The 22,885-nt window shown below is 38.7% G+C and overlaps 1 protein-coding gene across 3 annotated transcripts in view; it reads right to left on the bottom strand.

Moving 5' to 3' along the window:
- PLPP1 (phospholipid phosphatase 1) overlaps positions 1-22,885 on the bottom strand; it is a 119,447-nt gene that overhangs the window by 40,805 nt on the left and 55,757 nt on the right. For 2 of the 3 annotated variants that reach the window (XM_060009489.1, XM_060009491.1), the window contains exon 3: positions 2,274-2,554. In XM_060009489.1, coding sequence (XP_059865472.1) covers positions 2,274-2,554 — 281 coding nt within the window. Of the gene's footprint in view, positions 1-2,273; positions 2,555-7,494; positions 7,647-22,885 lie in introns of all 3 variants that reach the window. The other variant, XM_060009490.1, reaches the window with a different exon arrangement.

Below are 22,885 nucleotides of genomic sequence, written 5' to 3'. Positions count from 1 at the left end.
CTCTCTTTATTCACAGACAGTATGAAGAGGAACAGAGAAAATCTTGAAGAACCTATAAAAGAAGTTACTCCAACTAATAAGTTACATTAACAAGGTTATAGGATAAAAGGCCAAATAAAACCATATAAAAAAACCAACTTTTTGTTTGTTTGGTTTATTTCTAAACATAACAACTAGAAATCAATTTAAAAATTTTTTAAAAACCCTTTCGTAATAGCATCAAGAAATATTAAAGGGTTTCCCTGGTGGCACAGTGGTTGAGAGTCCACCTGCCGATGCAGGGGACACGGGTTCATGCTCCAGTCCAGGAAGATCCCACATGCCGCAGAGCGGCTGGGCCCGTGAGCCATGGGCGCTGAGCCTGCGCGTCCGGAGCCTGTGCTCCGCAATGGGAGAGGCCACAACAGTGAGAGGCCCCGCGTACAGCAAAAAAAAAAAAAAAGAAATATTAAAAACTCAGTGATATATTTAACAAAATGTGTGCACGACATGGACACCAAAATCTAAAAACTATTGCTAAGAGAAACTAAAGAACATCAAATAAATGGAAAGATATACCATACTCATGGATTAGAGGACTTAATATCAAAATGGCAGTTCTTCACAAACTGATCAACAAATTAGAAGCAATCTCTATCAAAATAAGCTTTCTCTTCTCCAGCCAAGCCACTAATTATCCCTTCCAACCCAACTCCTCCACTGTACATTCTGGAATTCCAATTCTATGGTTAAAATCCTCTGTATTTCCCTGTGTCTTCAAACTCTTCACTGAAACTTCACATCTCCTAGTTATTAAACTAAAGAGCCTTTCCCTAGGACACTGCTTGGCCCTGTATTACTATCAAAGCAGAGAATGAGATATCTACATCCCACACCTTAAGAGTCCAGTGTTGGTCTTGATTATCTTCATCACTCCTCAAAGCCATTTCTGGACCATTATTTCCCTCTTATAAAAAATGCTTGCTTACCTATGCTCAAATCAACAATACCACCTTCCACTATCTACTTCTCAACCAGTTAGCACTTAAGTCACTTTCCCCCCTTCATTAAGACTTTACACCCATATCAGTCCTCATATCATCACCTCAGAGCTTGCCATTCAACAGCCTGTCTATTCTTTGGCCTTGTTATCAACAGGGAGATTCTATTCCATTGTCAACATTGTTTAATGTAAGTCTTCCCTGCTAGACTAAGCTCCATGAAGATAGAAACCAGAGCTGTCTTGTTCACTGCTGAATGCCAAACACATAGCATAATGCATATTCTTAAATAAGGTGTTTTTCATCCCCACTAAATGCAAATACCGATGGGTACTAGCAGGCCTCCGTGACTTACAAAAGAACTAACAAGGATAATAAAGTGTCTGGGAATCATATATTAAAAAAAAAAAAAATCAGAGGATGTTTTTCTGAGAGAAAGTATTTGTTGGATGAATAAATAAAGGAAAATGGTAACAGCTATCTTAAAATACAAGAAGGTCAAACATATAGAAAAGATTGACAATTCTGAGACTTGGGATGAGGAATTGGCTCTGCTACTAATTAGTGGCTTCATTTAATGTTATTGGCCCTCTGTCTGCTCATCTATAAATTAAAGGCATTAGACCTTCTGGGTTCCAAACATTCTCTTTCATTCATGTCTAACAGTGCTCCTGATGTAGAAAGTAGCCCAACAAGTGTGTTATAAGAAAGCAACCTGAGGACCTAGAGCTATCAAAATATGAATGAAGTTACCTTACAAAAAAATACTCCAGGAATACTAAGAGATCTAGCAGAGCTTCATACCTGGTTGGACTAGATCAGAAGTAAGCAAACTATAACCCACAGGGCAGCCACTGTTTATGTAATAAATAAAGTTTCACTGGGACACAGCTACACACACTTGTTCAAGGACTGTCTGTGACTGCTTTTTCCTGCTACAAAGGCAGAGTTGGATACTAGTCAACATACGGTCCACAAAGCCTAAAATATTTATTATCTGGCACCTTAAGAAAACGTTTGCTGACCCTGGTCTGTATGATCTAAAAGGTTCATTTTATATTATTATACACTGAAGATGAAAAGAGTTGCATTAAAATGCTCTTAAATGGAGTATAGGGATAAAACAGGAAAAAAGAGTAAGTAGAGAAAATAGATCAAACATGATCTCAGTTCACCTCCTGGTGATTACACTAGCTTCTCTCTGAATTAGTGGATGACTCATCTTCCAATCACTGAAACCTTCTATTCCAAGAATATACAAGATAAAACAAGCATTAAAAATTTAACACGCACCTGCCCTCCTTCACTTTTTGTGCATTCCCTCGACATATGTAGTTTTCAATGTAGCCATCACTGCAGTTGATTTTTGACCAGTCTGGGTCACAAACATCCAAGAAGTGAGGCCGCAGTCTGCCTATCGAATACTTGGCAATATCAGTCAGGGACTGACTAGCAGCTGCACCAAATAAAAATGTTCCAATGGCTTTGTAAATAGTGGCTATGTAGTTATTCCTGATAAAGGAATTCGAGTGCAAGAGGTTAAAGTAAACAGATAGGGTTTCTCCAACAATCACCTGAAAAAAAAAAAAACAGAAAAATAATGTTAAAGCAGCAACCAGGCACTTTAAACAAAGTAAAAAATAGAAAAGAAAATGGTAAATCACAATAAAATATTTGTTTTAAAAATACCTCCCCCTTTTTTCCTTTTCAAATGGAGAACAGGATATCTAATTCTAGACCACAAAAAAAGGTGTCAGAGCAATTGATACTTTGCTTACAGAGCAATGGCAAAGCCAAAATAATTTCAAAGTCTACCTTGAAACAATAAAACCTTATTTCTTTACTTGTATTCAAATAAACTAAGCCTTAATAAGTAGACAATGATGTATCATGGAGGATAAAAAACATGGTTTTTCAAAGAATACAAACTTCCCAATTAGAATATCCCTTACATAAGTACTTTTATCTGACAGAGTCTGCATTTGCATCAAACATTCCTTTGAATCAAAAATATTCATCATGTTAAAAAGGGTAAAACAGTCCCACAGAGAGGAAAAAGCCAATATAATAAAAGCAGGGATCAAACACAGAGGCCAAAGGGTACAGAGGGCAGAGATCAGCTGTCAAGGCCTCCCAGTCCTGCCTCTCCCGGAGACATTTAGGGCTGGATTCCTTAACAAGTCTCATTAAAAGACCAAACACACACTTGATGCTCTCCTTCTCCAACACAACATTTCAAGTGATTCCTTCCTCTTTTAATTTTCACTGACTTTTGTAAAATGGGAGTCAGAGACTTCCCAGATTCTATTAGAGTGTGTGTGTGAGCACGCACCAGTGTAATTAAAGGCATAAAAAGGTTTTCAAATACTTCCCAAGTTCACAGGCCAATATCCTGAGAAATTTGAAAAAATACTGAATGGCAACATTACAAAAAATTTAAATTGCTGATAAAATAAACCACACTCTAGCTACCTGAGACCAAAATAAACACTTAAAAAAAATTCTGCTTGCTAATTTATGTTGGGGGTGGATATAAATCACAAAGTTTCACTTAAGAGTTTCACTGCTTCGTCTTAAATTTACATAAACAATTTTACAAAGCATTCAAACATTTCTATTAGTGACGACTAATTATCTTCAGGGTGAGCCTTACCACAGATGAAATAAATGGTTGCCTCCTGAAAGGGATTTCAAGAACCTGATATCAAAAATTTTTTCCTCATCTGGCTCAAAGGCTCCTAGAATTCCATAATTAGAATGTCATAACTTTGACAACTAGACTATGAACTCTACAAAAGCAAGAATGAATTTTTAGTTCAACAGAAAGCTAGTACCACCATAGTGACCTAAAACAGAGCTGGTGGTCAGTAAATTTCAATTCGCCTCTTGGGGAAAAGGTAAACACCCTTAATTTAAGCATGTTAAACCCCACAGAAATATATTCCTCATTATAATCCTTAATGTGAATGACTTAATCAAACCTTTGCTGAGAACAGGCCTCACAGGAGAGGAAAACCACACGCACTTCTGGGGATACCATACCTCCCCAACTGTGCTTAGGGTTCTCCCCGGCGATTGCCCTAGAGGCCTTGAATTAAAGTATATTACAGTCTCCTCAGGCTGTTAAGGTGTTCCAGCAACTGCCTTGATAGATTAGCAGCAAGAAAGGATATCTCTAATGTTTTGTTATGGAGTTGATCTTTGATAATTTGAAATATGTACCAAATATATTAGTCAACCACAATTTGAGCAGTCAAAACTTCCACTTCTCAGCTATCAGCTCTTCTTGTGTAAGCACTCAACTACTTTCCAAAAACAAGTACTGGTCTCTGTGAGTCTTCCTAGTCTTAATGATCATTGTTTAGGGCCACCCAAACCCTGGTTCCTGCCACTGATGATCAAAAATATGTTCACTAGGAACATTCAGAGCACTGGGCACAGATTAAAAGTTGGTCTACAGAAGTGGTATATGCTGAAACTTAGCCCTTAATTCTGGGAAAGGGTGTGAGGGGTTCTAAAGCCAACAAATGCTAGGTCGACTTACATCATTTTTTTATTATATAAAAAATAGACAGTAGAGATGTCCTAAATTAATTCTTCTAAATTAAATGCAGGGATGTGTCTGTGCATTGCACTACACATGCAAGACACATTTTCATTTCATTTTAATACCTTATCTTGCCCTTTGAGCCATTTATACCAACTCAGCCTCTGGTGAAGTCCACGCTTAAATTAACTGTGCCCTAATCTTAGAGCTGAGATTACTGGTCACGCATTATTTACTACTCCAAATAAAGACAAGATAAATTATTAAAGAACTAAAGATGATGTTTGGGGAGTAAAACAGAATACTTTGAAGATCAAAGCTAATAATTATCTAAATCAGCGTGATTCAACCATTTAAAACCTATGTACCAGAGTATTTTCTCACCATCTTCTTTATATCTCCACCAACCAAGATAATTTTATACATCTCTACACTGTCACTACAGTTATGTGTCTTCCACTCAGGACCCACCTTCCCAAAGAACAGTCTAAAATCATTGGCGTACTTCCACTCCTTCCTAAATGTGTCTAAATACCTCCATTCCCTTTATTCTACTGAATATCTCTCCAAAAAAGTCAAAACAGATTTTTATCAACCCAAATCTTAACTTCTCAGTAGTATAAAACATCACTGACTATTTTGCCCTTATTGAAATTCTCCCTTGGCTTCTGAGAAACTATATTAATTCTGATTCTCTATCGGGCTCCCTCAATCACTCATGTATGTGTGGATCATTTGCAAGTCAAATCAAAGGCCTGGTATGAAGTCCCAATCACAGTCCTGATTTTTTTTTTAAAAGAAATAATTTACTTTCTAGAAATTAAATTAAACATATACAAGTCTAACCAAGTGCTGCCTGAAAGAAGCTGAGTTAGTGAATAAACTGAAATCATTTTAAATTAGTATATAAAACCACTGCCCTAAGCAGTGTTTGTCTCTGTTGATACAGTTGATATGAAAAAAGTACTTTTACAGCACCTTTAAACAGTCTGCTCTTAAGGAAAACTACACTCAACTTACTTGATGTTTTACAAAGATAACTTTCTCACAGGTGATGGTGAAATAATCAAAACTTCCAAGTTAATAAAATACAAATAACAAGTTTTGCTAACTGAGTGTCTGTCACGTTCTGCGCTAGCTGTGCAGGCTACACAGCACCCTGTCCTGTTGCAGGCCTCTGGTCTGTAGCAGATTTCTGTAGTTTTGCTTATGCAGCTTCCTTCTTACTGAGATACAAACAAAAGTAGAATTGAAAGACAAGTACATTTGTAGCAGTGTTTGAGTACTTGAATCTTGTCTGAAATCAGCTACTATTTGCAGAAGAGTCCTACTAAAATTTTTATATTTAAAGAGCTATTCTCTCGGAAACACATACTTTATTTTTATTTATTTATTTATTTATTTAGGCTGCATCGGGTCTTCATTGCTGTGCACCAGCTTTCTCTAGTTGTGGCGAGCGGGGGCTACTCTTCATTGTGGTGCGTGGGCTTCTCATTGCAGTGGCTTCTCTTGTTGCAGATCATGGGCTCTAGGCACACGGGCTTCAGTAGTTGTGGCACTCAGGCTCAGTAGCTGTGGCTCGCGGGTTCTAGAGCGCAGGTTCAGTAGTTGTGGCGCACGGGCTTAGTTGCTCCGCGGCATGTGGGATCTTCCTGGACCAGGGCTCGGACCCGTGTCACCTGCACAGGCAGGCGGATTCTTAACTACTGCGCCACTAGGGAAGTCCCAGAAACATATACTTTAAAAAAAAGACCCTGATACTCATACTCCCTCTTTAATGGAAGGATCATAGGCTTGGCTTGCTTTCTTTTAATAGTAAAAACTCAGTGTAAAGATCTGTCTAGATTAAACAAACCACTGATTTCTTAAAACTTCACTATACTGTAGGAGAGTCACCAACATTATGGCAAAATCTCTCAAGTTTCATTCCAGCACCTAGGACATGTCAGGGTCCATGGCAACAGTGAGGATACCAAGATGAACAAGGCACCACCTCTACCTTCAAGGAGCTCAGAGTCTTGCAAAACAAACATTTGTATAGCAGAGGTTTTCTTTTATTAATTATACACCACAAATTATGAGTTGATTAACTTTTAGTGCTAACAAGGAGCTGTGATCATTCTGCAATAAGACATTAAATTTCTAAATCAAGAAGATTTGTTTTTTTTTTAATAAACTCCAGAACAGACAAGCTAGATATGCTATTATCTTTTTGGTCTATCTCCTGGATGAGACCATATTTTCTGCTTGTAACACAAATCTTATTTCTAAAGTTACAAGTTATGGAGCATAAAACTAATTAAAGTCATAGAATCCGAGTCAAGCGATTATAAAAATCATGTAGTCTAATTACTTGATATCTTCTCCCCAGAGCACATTCCCTAAGCATTCCCACCTGAAATCCTAGAAAACAATAATTACTACAGTGTTTTAGTACCAGTAAAAATTCTTTGTCGTGTTCACTTCTAATTATATATAGAATTCAGGCTCTTCTATTTCTGCCGTTATCTAAAAATTCTTTAAAGTAAACTAAACATGGGTTAAATGAAGTCTTAACACCTGTTAAGACTTTTCGAGAACTCAGTAACTAGAAAGTCAGTTCATATGCACAGTCTCAATAAATTATAAAATAATATCCTAGGTAAAAAGTATGCTAGAAATACACTGATACAATAGTCATCTATTGCCTTATTACTGAAACAATAGCAAATTAGAGCTCTAAAAAAAATCACAGTGACTTAGAAAGATTAGCATAAAACCTACACATGTTCAGTAAGGTTCTTCTGATTATACATTGTTGCTCTTTTGGCCCCACTTAAAATAGCTGAGATTATTTTGATCAAATAACATTAAAGGTTAAAAAAACACATTGTTTTAGAGGGTTATACATTCAATCATTAACAGGTTAACACAAAACTAAGCCAATTGCCCAAAAGTGATAAACTTGGAAAAGTGGATTTAACTTACAACGATAATACTGAATGGAATGATTATTCCACCTAATAACGGATAAGGTATGGTGTCTTCTTTGTAAGGGTACTTGATGGACTCATCATTACAGAATAATCCTCGTTGGAAAGGGGTATGCCTTGAAGTAAGAATTGCAAAAGGCAATCCAGCTAGCAAAAGGAATAAATGAAAATATCATTAAAAAGGAATATCAAAACTAATTAATGGTGATAATTATCCCAGAGATGTTTAAAAATACATTTGCCACAAAAATAATAAGAGCACATGGAAAAAGGAAATGCAGCAACACATGCAACAGAAGTTAGAAAAATTATAGTTTAGGGTACAGATCTTTTCTCTACAGGAAACAATGCCTCCAAATCCTCTATCAACCAATTTAACCAAGAGCAACTTCTTCCCTTTGTTTCTGCCCAAATACACTAAACTGATTTTAGGGGAAAAAAAATCTCTTCTCATGCTCTTGTTGTCATTTAATCATAGGGTTTTCAACACTATTTTCAAACCACTTTGTCAGGAGCTTTACTTCCAAGAGGTTGCAAACAGCATTTTGACATTCCCCATTTTATCTTGACATTACTACCATATTTGGTCAGGTCACAGTCACTGGCTAAGCTATCAGAGTATCTAAATAAAGTTTATCCACTCATTTCTGTACTGTCTACAGCAAGTTTAGAGCTGCTATGAAAAGGAATCTAAACTTAAACCAAGCTTCTTAAGAAAAGATGGACAACAGAGTCAAGCACAAAAGCACCTAAAAGAGCTCTCTCTTTTTTCATCATCAATGTTTTCCCTAAAGATCACGTCTCACACTCATCTCCTCATCTCAAAATGTCTAAACTTTTGTCTAAATGTGAACTTTAAGAATTCAGTCCTCCTTTACTTCATCACTGCACCCAGCATCCTGATTAATACTAACCAGGACTGCTTTCTAAGAGATAGAGTTTAGCAGAAACCCTCAACATGAGTTCTGCTTCAAGACTTTTCCAGATATGGATGATTCCCTAAGTGACCCATTCTCCCAGCAGTAATACCATAATAACCACTAAGCTAACATACTCACTGTATATTCAGGTTTTCTTTCCATGAAGCTCCAAGTCTTGATGACCATTTACAGTTTCTCATCAACTCTGCTAAGCCCTAAAGGCTCAATGACAGCCAAGCTTCTGCCACTCTGCCTGATGCATAGACTACAAGTATCAAATGTGTTCAATCTACAAGGGCCAAATGAAAAGGAGAAGCCCATTACTGGTTCTTTTTATTTACCTTCCTGTTTTTCATTTAGACTCTGAATACATAAACCAAAGTTTATTTTTTTGTGTTAACCAATTAGCCAAGCTGTTAAACCATTAGAAGTCTTTATGATGCAAGCAGTGGCCAAGATGGCAGAGAAGGAAGACCCTGAGCTCACCTCCTTCAACAGGCACAGCAAAATCATGATTATTTACAGAGCAACTATCCATAAGAGTGACCTGAAGATTAGCAGAAAAGATCTTCTACAGCTAAAGCTATAAAGAAGAAACCACAACAAGACAAGTAGAAAGGGTGAAGATGCAGTATCGTCATCACCCATATTCCCAGTGTAGGCAACCCACAAATGGGAGAATAATTACAATTGCAGAGGTTCTCCCCAAGGAGCGAAAGGTCCTAGCTCCACATCAGGCTCCTCAACCCAGGGGTGTACACAAGTAATATGAACCTCCAGACCGTTTGGCTCTGAAAGCCAGTAGGGCTTACTTCTGGGAGAGCCAGAGGGCTGTGGGAAATAAAGACTCCACTCTTAAGAGAGCACAAACAAAATCTCATATGTTTCAAGACCCAGGGCAGAAGCAGTTATTTGAATGGAGCTTGGGTAGGACGCACTTGCTGATCTTGGAGAGACTCCCAGGAGGCAGAAGGCAACTGAAACTCTCTCTGGGAACAACGACACTGGCAGCGGCCATTTTTGGGAAGCTCATCCCACCACCAGGACACTGGTGCTAAGTGCCACTTTAGAATCCTCCCTCTAGCCAGTCAGTGGCAGACCAGCCCTGCCCACCAGACAGCACCAGCCCTGGGATGCCCCAAGCCAGGCAGCTAGGTGGGCAGGAACACAGACCTACCCACCAGCAGGTTGATTGCTGTAGAACCCCCTGAGCCCCCAGCCATCCCAGTACGTGACACCACCCACCATAGGACCCAGGACCCGGACCCACCTACAAGTGGGCCACCACCAGCACTGGGACCCCCGGGAACCACTCACATACACACACACACACACACACACACACACACACACACACACACACACAGCTAGTCGTCTGACCCAGCCCCACCCACCAGTGGGCCAGCACTAGCCCCAGTCCCGGCCTCACACACCAGGGGTCTGGCACCAGCCCTGAGATCTGATGGGCCCCAGCCCCACCCACCTGTGGCAGACACCACCCCCAAAACCCCCAAGGCCCTGCAGCCACAAACTCTGGGCCCAGGCACTGCCCACAGAAGGCCAACACCAGCTCCAGAACTTTCAGGCCCCAGAGCCAAAGACCCCAGGAGCTGGTTCTGCCCATCAGTGGGCCGGCACTAGCCCCAGGTCCTCCTGGGCCCCGACTCTGCCCACCAGCAAGCCAACCCAAGCCCCAGGACCACCACAGCCCCCCACAGCAAGTTGCGTAAAGACCCGGCCCACCCACTAGTAGTCTGGCACCACCCCAGACACCCAGGGCCCTGGCCCTGCCCAACAGCAGGCCAACACCAGCTGCAGGACACCTTGGGCCCCTTGGCCAACCAAGTCAGAATCCAGCCAACCACCTGCAGGCCACTACCAGGTTGGGTGGTGGGTGGCCATGCAGCCAGTCAAGCCATGACCCAGCCCCACCCACCACCCAACCCCATCCACCAGCAGTTGGCAGCCTCCACACAAGGCAGGGCCTGGCAACCAACAGGACTGAGGGCCACCAACGTACACCGGTACACCCACAATTGTCAGCCAGCCACAAAAGAAGGACCCATGCAGCCCCTATAGAGGGAACCCATAGAACACAAAGCTCTGGTGACCAGAGAGGAGTATGCTGCTGGGCCACATAGGACATCTCCTACATAAAGCCACTTCTCCAAGATCAGGAAATGTAACCAACCTACCAAATACACAGAAATAAAAACAGTGAATCACGCAAATTGAGGAAACAGAGAAAAACATTCCAAGTAAAGAAACAAAATAAAACCACAGAAGAACTAAAAGTGAAGTGGAGATAAGCAACCTACCTGAAAAAGAGTTTAAGATAATGATCATAAAGATGTTCAAGAACTTGTGAGAAGAATGAATGAACAGTTAGAAAATATAAAGAAGAACCAAACAGCACTGAAAAATGCAATAACTGAAATAAAAAATACTCTAGAAGGAATCAACAGAACATTATATGATACAAAGGAACTGGAAAGCAGAATTGTGTAAATCACTGAAACTGAACAGAAAAAAAAAAAAAAAGAATAAAAACAAATGAGGAGAGTTTAAGAGACTTCTGGGAAAACATCCAGGTCCAGGAAGCACAGAGAGTGTCAAACAGGATCAACCTAAAAAGCAGCCCACCAAGAACATTATAATTAAAATGGCAAAAATTAAAAATAAAGAAACAACATTGAAAGCAGCAAGGTAAAAGCAACAAGTCACCCACAAGGGAACCCCCATAAAGCAACAAGTTACCTACAAAGGAACCCCCATAAAGCTATCAGCTAACTTCTCAGCAGAAATTCTGCAGGCCAGAAGGGAGTGACATAATGTATTTAAAGAGATGAAAAGTAAAAACTACAACCAAGAATACTCTACCCTGCAAGGCTTTCACTCAGATGTGAAAGGGAGATCAAAGTTTTACAAGACAAGCAAAAGCTAAGAGGTCAACACCAGTACAAGCTTGGACTACGTAACAAATTTTGGCACAGCCAGCCAGGATCCTTGCTACTCATGGCTAGCCAGCCTGATCAGGGAATTTTCGGGTAAGCCCCTAGCAGTTGCCAGGATCACTTGTCCTGAGGACCTTCCCTTCAAAATGGCCCAAAGCCAGAAACTAACACAACAATGAAAAGCAATTATACTCCAATAAAGATATAAAATTAAAAAAAAATTCCCCAAAGCAGCACCGGCTGCCCCAGTGCTTGGCAGTTGGAAAAAGGAATCAACGTTTGGGAGCAGCTGAAAGGCTCCACACAGTAAGGTTGTTTGGGCAGACAGCTGCAAAGTTGGCTGTGCAGTACAGTTTTGACCTCCAGTTTCTGGCTTTGAAAGTCTTCACAATGGAGCACATTTTATATGCAACTATGGAACAGGCCGCGTGGCTGACGGGGTCTTGGTGCTCCGGCTGGGTATGAGGCCTGAGCCTCTGAGGTGGGAGAGCTGAGATCAGGACAGTGGACCACCAGACACCTCCCAGCCCCACATAATATCAATCAGCAAGAGCTCTCCCAGAGATGTCCGTATCAACACTAAAAACCAGCTCCACACCACGACCAGCAAGATCCAGTGCCAGACACCCCATGCCAAACAACTACCAAGACAGGAACACAACCCCACCCATTAGCAGAGAGCCTGCCTAAAAACCATAATAAGGTCACAGACACCCCAAAACACACCACCGGACTCAGTCCTACTCACCAGAAAGACAAGATCCAGCTTCATCCACCAGAACAGAGGCACCAGTCCCCTCCACCAGGAAGCCTACACAACCCACTGAACCAGCCTTACCCACTGGGGGCAGACACCAAAAACAACAGGAACTGCGAACCTGCAGCCTGCAAAAAGGAGACCCCAAACACAGTAAGTTAAGCAAAATAAGAAGACAGAGAAATATGCAGCAGATGAAGGAGCAAAGTAAAAACCCACCAAAACAAACAAATGAAGAGGAAACAGGCAGTCTACCTGAAAAAGAATGCAGAGTAATGATAGTAAAGATGATCCAAAATCTTGGAAATAGAATGGAGAAAATACATGAAACATCTAACAAGGACCTAGAAGAACTAAAGAGCAAACAAACAATGATGAACAACACAATAAATGAAATTGAAAATTCTCTAGAAGGAATCCATAGCAGAATAACTGAGGCAGAAGAATGTGTAAGTAACCTGGAAGATAAAATAGTGGAAATAACTACCGCAGAGCAGAACAAAGAAAAAAAGAATGAAAAGAATTGAGGACAAAGACACCTCTGGGACAACATTAAATGCACCAACATTCGAATCATAGGGGTCCCAGAATAAGAGAAAAACAAAGGGACTGAGAAAATATTTGAAGAGATTACAGTTGAAAACTTCCCTAATATGGGAAAGGAAATAACTCAATCAGGTCCAGGAAGTGTAGAAAGTACCACACAGGGTAAATCCAAGGAGAAACACACCAAGACACATATTAATCAAACTATCAGAAATTAAATACAAAGAAAAAACATTAAAAGCAGCAAGGGAAAAGCAACAAATAACATACAAGGGACTCCCCATAAGTTTAACAGTGGATCTTTCAGCAGAAACTCTGCAAGCCAGTAGAAAGTGGCAGGACATATTTAAAGTGATGAAAGGGAAAAACGTACAATCAAGATTACTCTACCCAGCAAGGATCTCATTCAGTTTAGACAGAAAATTAAAACCTTTATAGACAAGCAAAAGCTTAAGAGAATTCAGCACCACCAGCTCTACAACAAATGCTAAAGGAACTTCTCTAAGCAGGAAGCATAAGAGAAGGAAAAGACCTACAATAACAAACCTAAAACAATTAAGAAAATGGTAACAGGAACATACATATTGATGATTACCTTGAATGTAAATGGATTAAATGCTCCAACCAAAAGACACAGACTGGCAGAATGGATACAAAAATAAGACCCATATATATGCTGTCTACAAGAGACCCACTTCAGGCCTAGGGACACATACAGACTAAAAGTGAGGGGATGGAAAAAGATATTCCATGCAAATGGAAATCAAGAGAAAGCTGGAGTAGCAATTCTCATATCAGACAAAAGAGACTTTAAAATAAAGACTATTACAAGAGACAAAGAAGGGCACTATATAATGGTTAAACGATCAATCTAAGAAGAAGAAATAACAATTGTAAATACTTATGCACCCAACAGAGGAGGACCTCAATACATAAGGCAAATGCTAACAGCCAGAAAAGGGAGAATTGACAGTAACACAATAATAGTAGGGGACATTAACACCCCACTTTCACCAATGGACAGATCATCCAAAATGAAAATAAATAAGGAAACACAAGCTTTAAGTGATACATTAAACAAGATGGACTAAATTGATATTTACAGGACACTCCATCCAAAAACAACAGAATACACTTTCTTCTCAAGTGCTCATGGGACATTTTCCAGGATAGATCATATCTTGGGTAACAAATCAAGCCTTGGTAAATTTAAGAAAATTGAAATCATTATCAAGTATCTTTTCCGACCACAATGCTACTGAACTAGATATTAATTACAGGAAAAAAAACTGTAAAAAATACAAACACATGGAGACTAAACAATACACTACTAAATAACCAAAAGATCACTGAAGAAATCAAAGAGGAAATCAAAAAACTACCTAGAAACAAATGACAATGAAAACACAACAATCCAAAAAATCAGATCAGAAATAAGTGAAATAGAAATGAAGAAAACAATAGCAAAGATCAATAAAACTAAAAGGTGGTTCTTTGAGAAGATAAACAAAATTGATAAACCTTTAGCCAAATTCACGAAGAAAAAGAGGGAGAAGACTCAAATCAACAGAATTAGAAATGAAAACGTAGAAGTAACAACTGACACTGCAGAAATACAAAGGATCATGAGAGATTGCTACAAGAAACTCTACGCCAATAAAATGGACAACCTGGAAGAAATGGACAAATTCTTACAAAAGCACAATTTTCCCAGACTGAACCAGGAAAACACAGAAAAAATAAACAAACCAATCACAGGTAATGAAATTGAAACTGTGATTAAAAATCTTCCAACAGGGCTTCCCTGGTGGCACAGTGGTTGGGAGTCCGCCTGCCAATGCAGGAGATACGGGTTCATGCCCTGGTCCAGGAAGATCCCACATGCTGCAAAGCGGCTGGGCCCATGAGCCATGGACGCTGGGCCTGGGCATCTGGAGCCTGTTGCTCCGCAATGGGAGAGGCCACAGCAGTCAGAGGCCCACGTACCACAAAAAAAAAAATCTTCCAACAAACAAAAGCCCAGGACCAGACGGATTCACAGGAGAATTCTATCAAACATTTAGAGAATAGCTAACACCTATCCTTCTCAAACTCTTCCAAAATATAGCAGAGGGAGGAACACTCCCCAACTCATTCTACGAGGCCACATCACCCTGATACCAAAACCAGACAAAGATGTCACGAAAAAAAGAAAACTACAGGCCAATATCACTGATGAACATAGAGGGAAAAATCCTCAACAAAATACTAGCAAACAGAATCCAACAGAACATTAAAAGGATCATACACCATGATCAAGTGGGGCTTACCCCAGGAATGCAAGGATTCTTTAATATATGCAAATCAATCAATGTGATTAAACCATATTAACAAATTGAAGGGTAAAAACCATATGATAATCTCAATAGATGCTGAAGAAGCTTTCGACAAAATTCAACACCCATTTATTATAAAAACTCTCCGGAAAGTAAGCATAGAGGGAACTTACCTCAACATAATAAAGGCCATATATGACAAACCCACAGCCAACATCATTATCAATGGTGAAAAACTGAATGCATTTCCACTAAGATCAGGAACAAGACAAGGTTGCCCACTCTCACCACTATTATTCAACACAGTTTTGGAAGTTTTACACACAGCAATCAGAGAAGAAAGAAATAAAAGGAATCCGAATAGGAAAAGAAGAAGTAAAACTGTCACTGTTTGCAGATGACACGATATTATACATAGAGAATCCAAAAGATACTACCAGAAAAGTACTAATCAATGAATCTGGTACAGTAGCAGGATAAAAAATTAATGCACAGAAACCTCTTGCATTCCTATTCACTAAGGATGAAAAATCTGAAAGAGAAATTAAGGGAACACTCCCATTTACCACTACAACAAAAAGAATAAAATACCTAGGAATAAACCTACCTAAGGAGACAAAAGACCTATATGCAGAAAACTGCAAGACACTGATGAAATTAAAGATGATACAAACAGATGGAGAAATATACTATGTTCTTGGATTGGAAGAATCAACATTGTGAAAATGACTATGCTACGCAAAGCCATCTACAGATTCAATGCAATCCCTATCAAACTACCAATGGCATTTTTCACAGAACTAGAAAAAAATTTCACAATTTGTATGGAAACACAAAAGACCCTGAATAGCCAAAGCAGTCTTGAGAAAGAAAAACAGAGCTGGAGGAATCAGGCTCCCTGACTTCAGACTATACTACAAAACTATAGTAATCAAGACAGTATGCTACTGACACAAAACAGAAATATAGATCAATGGAATATGATAAAAAGCCCAGAGATAAACCCATGCACATATGGTCATCTTATCTTTGATCAAGGAGGCAAGAATATACAATGGAGAAAAGACAGCCTCTTCAATAAATGATGATGGGAAAACTGGACATCTACATGTAAAAGAATGAAATAGAACACTCCCTAAGACCATACACAGAAATAAACTCAAAATGGATTAAAGACCTAAATGGAAGGCCAGACACTATAAAACTCTTAGAGGAAAACATAGGCAGAACACTCTATGACATAAATCACAGCAAGATCCTTTTTGACCCACCTCCTAGAGAAATGGAAATAAAAACAAAAATAAACAAATGGGACCTAATGAAACTTCAAAGCTTTTGCACAGTAAAGGAAACCTTAAACAAGATGAAAAGACAACCTTCAGAATGGGAGAAAATATTTGCAAATGAAGCAACTGACAAAGGCTTAATCTCCAAAACATACAAGCAGCTCATGCAGCTCAATATCAAAAAAACAAACAACCCAATCCAACAATGGGCAGAGGACCTAAATATACAGATTGCCAACAAACACATGAAAGGTTGCTCAATATCACTAATCATTAGAGAAATGCAAATCAAAACTACAATGAGGTATCACCTCACACCAGTCAGAATGGCCATCATCAAAAATCTACAGACAATAAATGCTGGAGAGGGTGTGGAAAAAAGGGAACCCTCTCGTACTGTTGGTGGGAATGTAAATTGATACAGCCCCTATGGAGAACAGTATGGAAGTTCCTTAAAAAACTAAAAATAGAACTACCATATGACCCAGCAATCCCACTACTGGGCAAACACCCTGAGAAAAGCATAATTCAAAAAGAGTAATGAACCACAATGGTCACTGCAGCACTATTTAGAATACCTAGGACATGGAAGCAACCTAAGTGTTCACTGACAGATGAATGGATAAAGAAAATGTTGCACATATATACTATGGCAAATTACTCAGCCATAAAAAGAAATGAAATTGAGTTATTTGTAGTAAGGTGGATGGACCTAGAGACTGTCATACAGAGTGAAGTAAGTCAGAAAGAGAAAAACAAATACCATATGCTAACACATATATATGGAATCTACAACAAAAAAAAAAATGGTTCTGAAGAACCTAGGGGCTGGACAGGAATAAAGACGCAGACGTAGAGAATGGACTTGAGGACCCAGGGAGGGGGAAGGGTATGCTGGGATGCAGTGAGAGAGTGGCATGGACATATATACACTACCAAATGTAAAACAGATAGCTAGTGGGAAGCAGCTGCATAGCACAGGGAGATCAGCTCCATGCTTTGTGACCACCTAGAGGGGAAGGATAGAGAGTTGTGAGGGAGACGCAAGAGGGAGGGGATATGGTGATATATGTATATGTATAGCTGATTCACTTTGTTATACTGCAGAAACTAACACAACATTGTAAAGCAATTATATTCCAAGAAAGATGTTAAAAAAAAAAACAGAAGAGTTCAACACCAGGAAACCAGCTTTACAAGAAATGTTAAAGGGACGTTCTAAGTGGAAAAGAAAAAGCCATAATTATAAATATGAAAACTATGAAAGGAAAAATCTCATTGGTAAAGGCAAATATATAATAAAGGTAGTAGATCAACCACATATAAAACTAGTAGGAAGGTTAAAAGACAAAAGTAGTAAAGTCATCTATATCCAAAATAAGCAAAGCAATACACAAAACAAAAGGATGTAAAATATGACATCACAAACAGTAAACGGGGGTTGGGGGAGGGAGGAGTAAAAATGAAGGGTGGGGGCTTCCATGGTGGTGCAGTTGAGAGTCCACCTGCCGATGCAGGGGACACAGGTTCGTGCCCTGGTCCGGGAGGATCCCACACGCCACGGAGCAGCTGGGCCCGTGAGCCATGGCCGCTGGGCCTGCGCATCTGGAGCCTGTGCTCCGCAACGGGAGAGGCCACAGCAGTGAGAGGCCCGCGTGCCAAAAAAAAAAAAAAAAAAAAAAGATGAATGGATAAAAGAGATGTGCTGTATATATACAATGGAATATTACTCAGCCATAAAAAAGAATGAAATCTTGCCATAAGCGACAACATGGATGGACCTAGAGGGAATTATGCTAAGTGAAGTCAAACAGAGAAAGACATATGATCTCATATGTGGAACCTAAAAAACAAAACAAGTGAACAAACATAACCAAAGCCATAGATACAGAGAACAAACAGGTGGTTCACAGAAGCGAAGGGGTTGGGGCAAGGAGAGAAACAGGTGAAGGAGATTAAGATGTACAAACTTTCAGTTACAAAATATATGAGTCACAGGTATGAAATGTACAGTGTGGGGAATATAGTTAATAATTATGTTCTATCTTTGTATGGTAATGGATGACAACTAGATTTATCATGGTGATCATTTTGAAATGTACAGAAATATCAAATCACTATGTTGTATACCAGAAACTAACCTAATGTTATAGGTCAATTATACTTCAAAAACAAACTAACAAACTCACAGAGAAAGAGATCAGATTTGTAGCTATCAGAGGCATTGGTTGGGGGAAGGGGAATTAGATGAAGGTAGTCAAAAAGCACAAACTTCCATTTATAAGATAAATAAGTGTGACCACCTAGAGGGGTGGGCTAGCGAGGGTGGGAGGGAGACGCAAGAAGGAGGGGATATGGGGATATATGTATAGGTATAGCTGATTCACTCTGTTATACAGCAGACACTAACACACCATTGTAAAGCAATTATACTCCAGCAAAGATGTTAAAAAATAAATAAATAAATAAATAAAATAGATAGCTAATGGGAAGCAGCTGCATAGAACAGGGAGCTCAGCTCTGTGCTTTGTGACCGCCTAGAGGGGTGGGATAGGGAAGGTGGGAGGGAGATGCAAGAGGGAGGGGATATGGGGATATATGTATGCAAATAGGTGATTCACTTTGTTATACAGCAGAAACTAACACATTGTAAAGCAAGTATACTCCAATAAAGATGTTAAAAAAAAAAGATAAATAAGTACTAGTGATGTAATGTGCAACATGATAAAGATAATTAACACTACTCTATGTTATAAATTGTTAACAGTTCATCCTAAAAGTTCTCGACACAAGCGAAAAAAATTTTTTTCTATTTCTTTAATGTTGTGTCTGTATGAGATGATGGACATTCACTAAACCTACTGTAGTAATCATTAAAAAATAAAATAAATGAAAAAAACAAAGAGTAGCATTCTTAATCTTTCAACAGGAATGAATAAGTTAGTCAGCTACAATGTTAGTATCTAGATACAAGGAGATAAATTTCAAGTTTCCAGTAATATTTTAAAACATTTGAGCACTGGGCTTCTTAACAGTGGTTAAGAATACACCTGCCAATGCAGGGAACACAGGTTCGAGCTCTGGTCTAGGAAGATCCCACATGTCACGGAGCAACTAATCCCGTGTGCCATAACTATTGCACCTGTGCTCTAGAGCCCGCAAGCCACAACTACTGAGCCCACGTGCCACAGCTACTGAAGCCCACGCACCTAGAGCCCATGGTCCGCAACAAGAAGCCACCGCAATGAGAAGTCCACGCACCACAACAAAGAGTAGCCCCTGCTCACCACAAAGCCCATGTGCAGCAACAAAGACCCAACGCAGCCAAAAATAAAATAAATTTATTTTAAAAAGATAAAAATAAACATTTGAGCACAAACACTTTCACCTCAAACAACAATAAATAAATATCTAGCCAACAAAATATTTATTAAAGAACAGGTTTATACTGTGGCTAGAACCTGAGAATTTCAGAGAATGAAAAACGGTGCTATAGGAAAGGTATCTCTTACCAATAAAATAAAACAAGATAAATAAATCTAATAACTCTTAGCCTGCAGGTTCACGTTAAAAGTAAAGTATTGCCTTAGCCAATTTTATTACACTAGGTGGGAAGGAGAAGAGAAAGGGAAGTAAATGAAAGTCAGAAAAAATCCTTACACTTCATTTTCACTATGAATTTGAGGGCTTTTTCCCTTAAGGCTCTCTATTAGCAAATGGAGTAATTAGAATTTAATTTATTCTTGCTTCATGTACCATTTATCTAGTGAAGATGCAAATTAAAAAGGCAAATGGTTATTGGTTTTTTTTTTAAGTCTTTAAGATGTTTACAAGTTTCCCAAAGCTATATTTCTAGTAAATGCAACATTAAAAAAAAAGAAATTAAACTAGAGCTGACTTTGCTAACTGACCCTTATACTACCTCTCATATCTGAATTCAGACTATCCTCTGATTCACCAAATTGTCTGCATACAGAAGAAGGGGTGAAATGCCCAAACCTTTAATACAAATACCACAGTTGCAGCACAAACCTTTTGCACTTAACAGTACACACTGTGGAGGTGAATACTCAGATCTATAATTTTAACTGTCGCCAGCCCTTTGCAATAACTAAACGCTCAGCCTTCAACTCTAACTCAATGATCAAATTTATTTTGTATTTACAAAGAACCTCCACTTCTAGAATTCATTTTACTTGTAAGAACTCTATATATAAAAATGGAAACTTTCAGTGTCTACAATGCATATTTCCAATTTGGTTGAATTTTTCAATTAGCATTTCTTTCTTTTGGAGTAAGAAAAGGTATGTAGTAAAGAAATTAAATCCACATATGATTAGTGTCCAAAACTCAGTAGGCTTTCTATCCTTATTCTCAATAAAAATTTTTATTAATAGACCCAAATATATTGAAAAATGTTCTTAAGCATACCCATTAACAGTTAAGTTGTTTTTTTCCCTTGGACCACAAAAGAAATTACTCTTAGATTTAGAAAAAAAATTTGTGGGAAACAAAATCACAAACAAGTATAATTAGTCTATTTTTAAAAACAGGAATATTCAAGTGGGCAAATATTGAGTGAATCCATTGTGCAAGGAATTCTGTGAAATGATACAAAGAATACAAAGTTGAATAAGGCACAGTACATAATTACAGCAGAGAATAAACAGAGATACAAAAGAGCTATGAAGTTTCAAAAGAACACAAACTGGTGAGGCTCTAAGTGGTGATATTCAAAAAGGTACTGGTTATCAGAGTCAGAATCTCAGTAGAGGGGGTCTGGTATAGAGACAGAATTTGGGGATATAAAGCATCCCTGAAGTCACAGTGGTAAAAGAAATTGCATAAGTGAAAAGAAGTGAAAGGCGAGGCATGGGGCAATAGCAATATTAAAGGGATGAGCACAGCAAGAGGATCCACTGAGGCAGCAGACTTGGTGGGCTGAGGGAAGGTCAGGAGAAAGCGGCAACATTGAGGCCAAGTCCAAAGACAGCATTTCAGGAGGTGGTGATTGGTCCACAGTGTCCAATGGGTTTTCAATTGCCATACTTAGCAAAAGTGGTTTCAATAAAGAAGGAGTGGAAACCAGACCACAGAGGTTTTAGTAAGAAATGATAAGAAAATAAGCATTAATCTACCACAAATGCACACTATCCTTCTGAGAGTTTAAGTGAAGAGATTGTATCACAGAAGGCCCTAGAAATGTTTTAAATTAATACTAATATTTGCAATCTCTCATATAAACTCATGAGATGTATTACATCAAAGTCATTACCCAATGCCATTTCATTTTCACTAAATAACTAAACCTGAATGTAGACCCCCCAAAGAAGGATGGAGAGGAAGACCAAATCACCAGTTGTTCACTGACCCACTTAGCGCTGGAAAAGATGAGCTAGTCCAGAGTCCTGCTCTGGAAATTTTGGAACTAGAACAAAGACTGACTCAGTCAGAGCTGGTAAACAGCACTGATCAATGCACTAGAAGACTGGCAGAAGAAGAGGCTGAGGATAAATAAAGCAGGTCTGCAAAGAAAACTGAAGTGACTAGTCTGACCCAAAAGTGAGAAAAGATGAAAGCAGCTTTGGTTCCCTGCTACCAAAGGGCTGCACTGATCTTGCTGTTTGGGGGGTTGTTAAAGTACCTTGTATCCTTTCAACAAAACCCAATTTCACTTAAGCTAGTTAGAAAGGGATTCTCCTCCTTGCAACCAACAGAGCCATAACTAAAACAATTATAATCATTCCCCCTACTTTGAGACCATGTAGGTTATTATTGTTTGATTACCCTCTATAATGCTATAATGAACATTTCTAACTACCAATCCTTGTTTCCATTTCTAATTATTTCCTTAGAATATATTTTTTATGTGGAATTATAGCAAAGGATATAAATGTTAAGGTCCCTGACAAACTGTTTCAGTAAAGTTTTTTTACACCACCAATTTATTCTACCAGCCACAATATACAAATGTTACAGAAATGCAAAATTTTAAAGATATCTGATGCTATCTTTGACATTTACTATAGATTTTAGGGCAAAAGTGAAGGGTTCCATTTACTCTTTCATCTATTCAAATCAAATACCCTTTTCCTTTTACCTGAAAGATTACATTTCTAAAACAATCCCTTTTCATCATTTATCAAATGACTGCATTTGTCATACAATGTTTCTCTCAATACTTCAGTTTACAAAATTCATTTTCATTTCCTTCTTTAAAACAACTTCATTGAGGTATAATTTACAAACCAAAAAATTTATCCACTCTAAATACATAATTCAATGACTTTGGTAAATGTAGAGAGTTGTGCAACCACTACCACAATCCAGTTTTAGAACATTTTCCTTACCCAAAAAATTCCCATGAGCCCATCTGCATTCAACCTTTGTTCCCACCATCAACCCCAGGCAACCACTCGTATGTTTTCTGTATCTACATAGATTTGCCTTTTCTGAACATTTCATAAAAATGGAGTCATACAATATGTGGTATTTTGTAAGTGGCTTATATCACTTAGCATAATATTTCTGAGGTTCATCCATGTTGTAGCATGCATTTGTTCCTTTTTATTGCTAAATAGTATCATATTGTATGTATATGTTACATT

The sequence above is a fragment of the Delphinus delphis genome, chromosome 3 (assembly GCF_949987515.2).
Source record: "Delphinus delphis chromosome 3, mDelDel1.2, whole genome shotgun sequence".
Classification (NCBI taxonomy): Eukaryota; Metazoa; Chordata; class Mammalia; order Artiodactyla; family Delphinidae; genus Delphinus; species Delphinus delphis.
The sequence above is the reverse complement of the archived record's forward strand: the minus strand, read 5'-3'. Positions and strand labels throughout refer to the sequence as shown.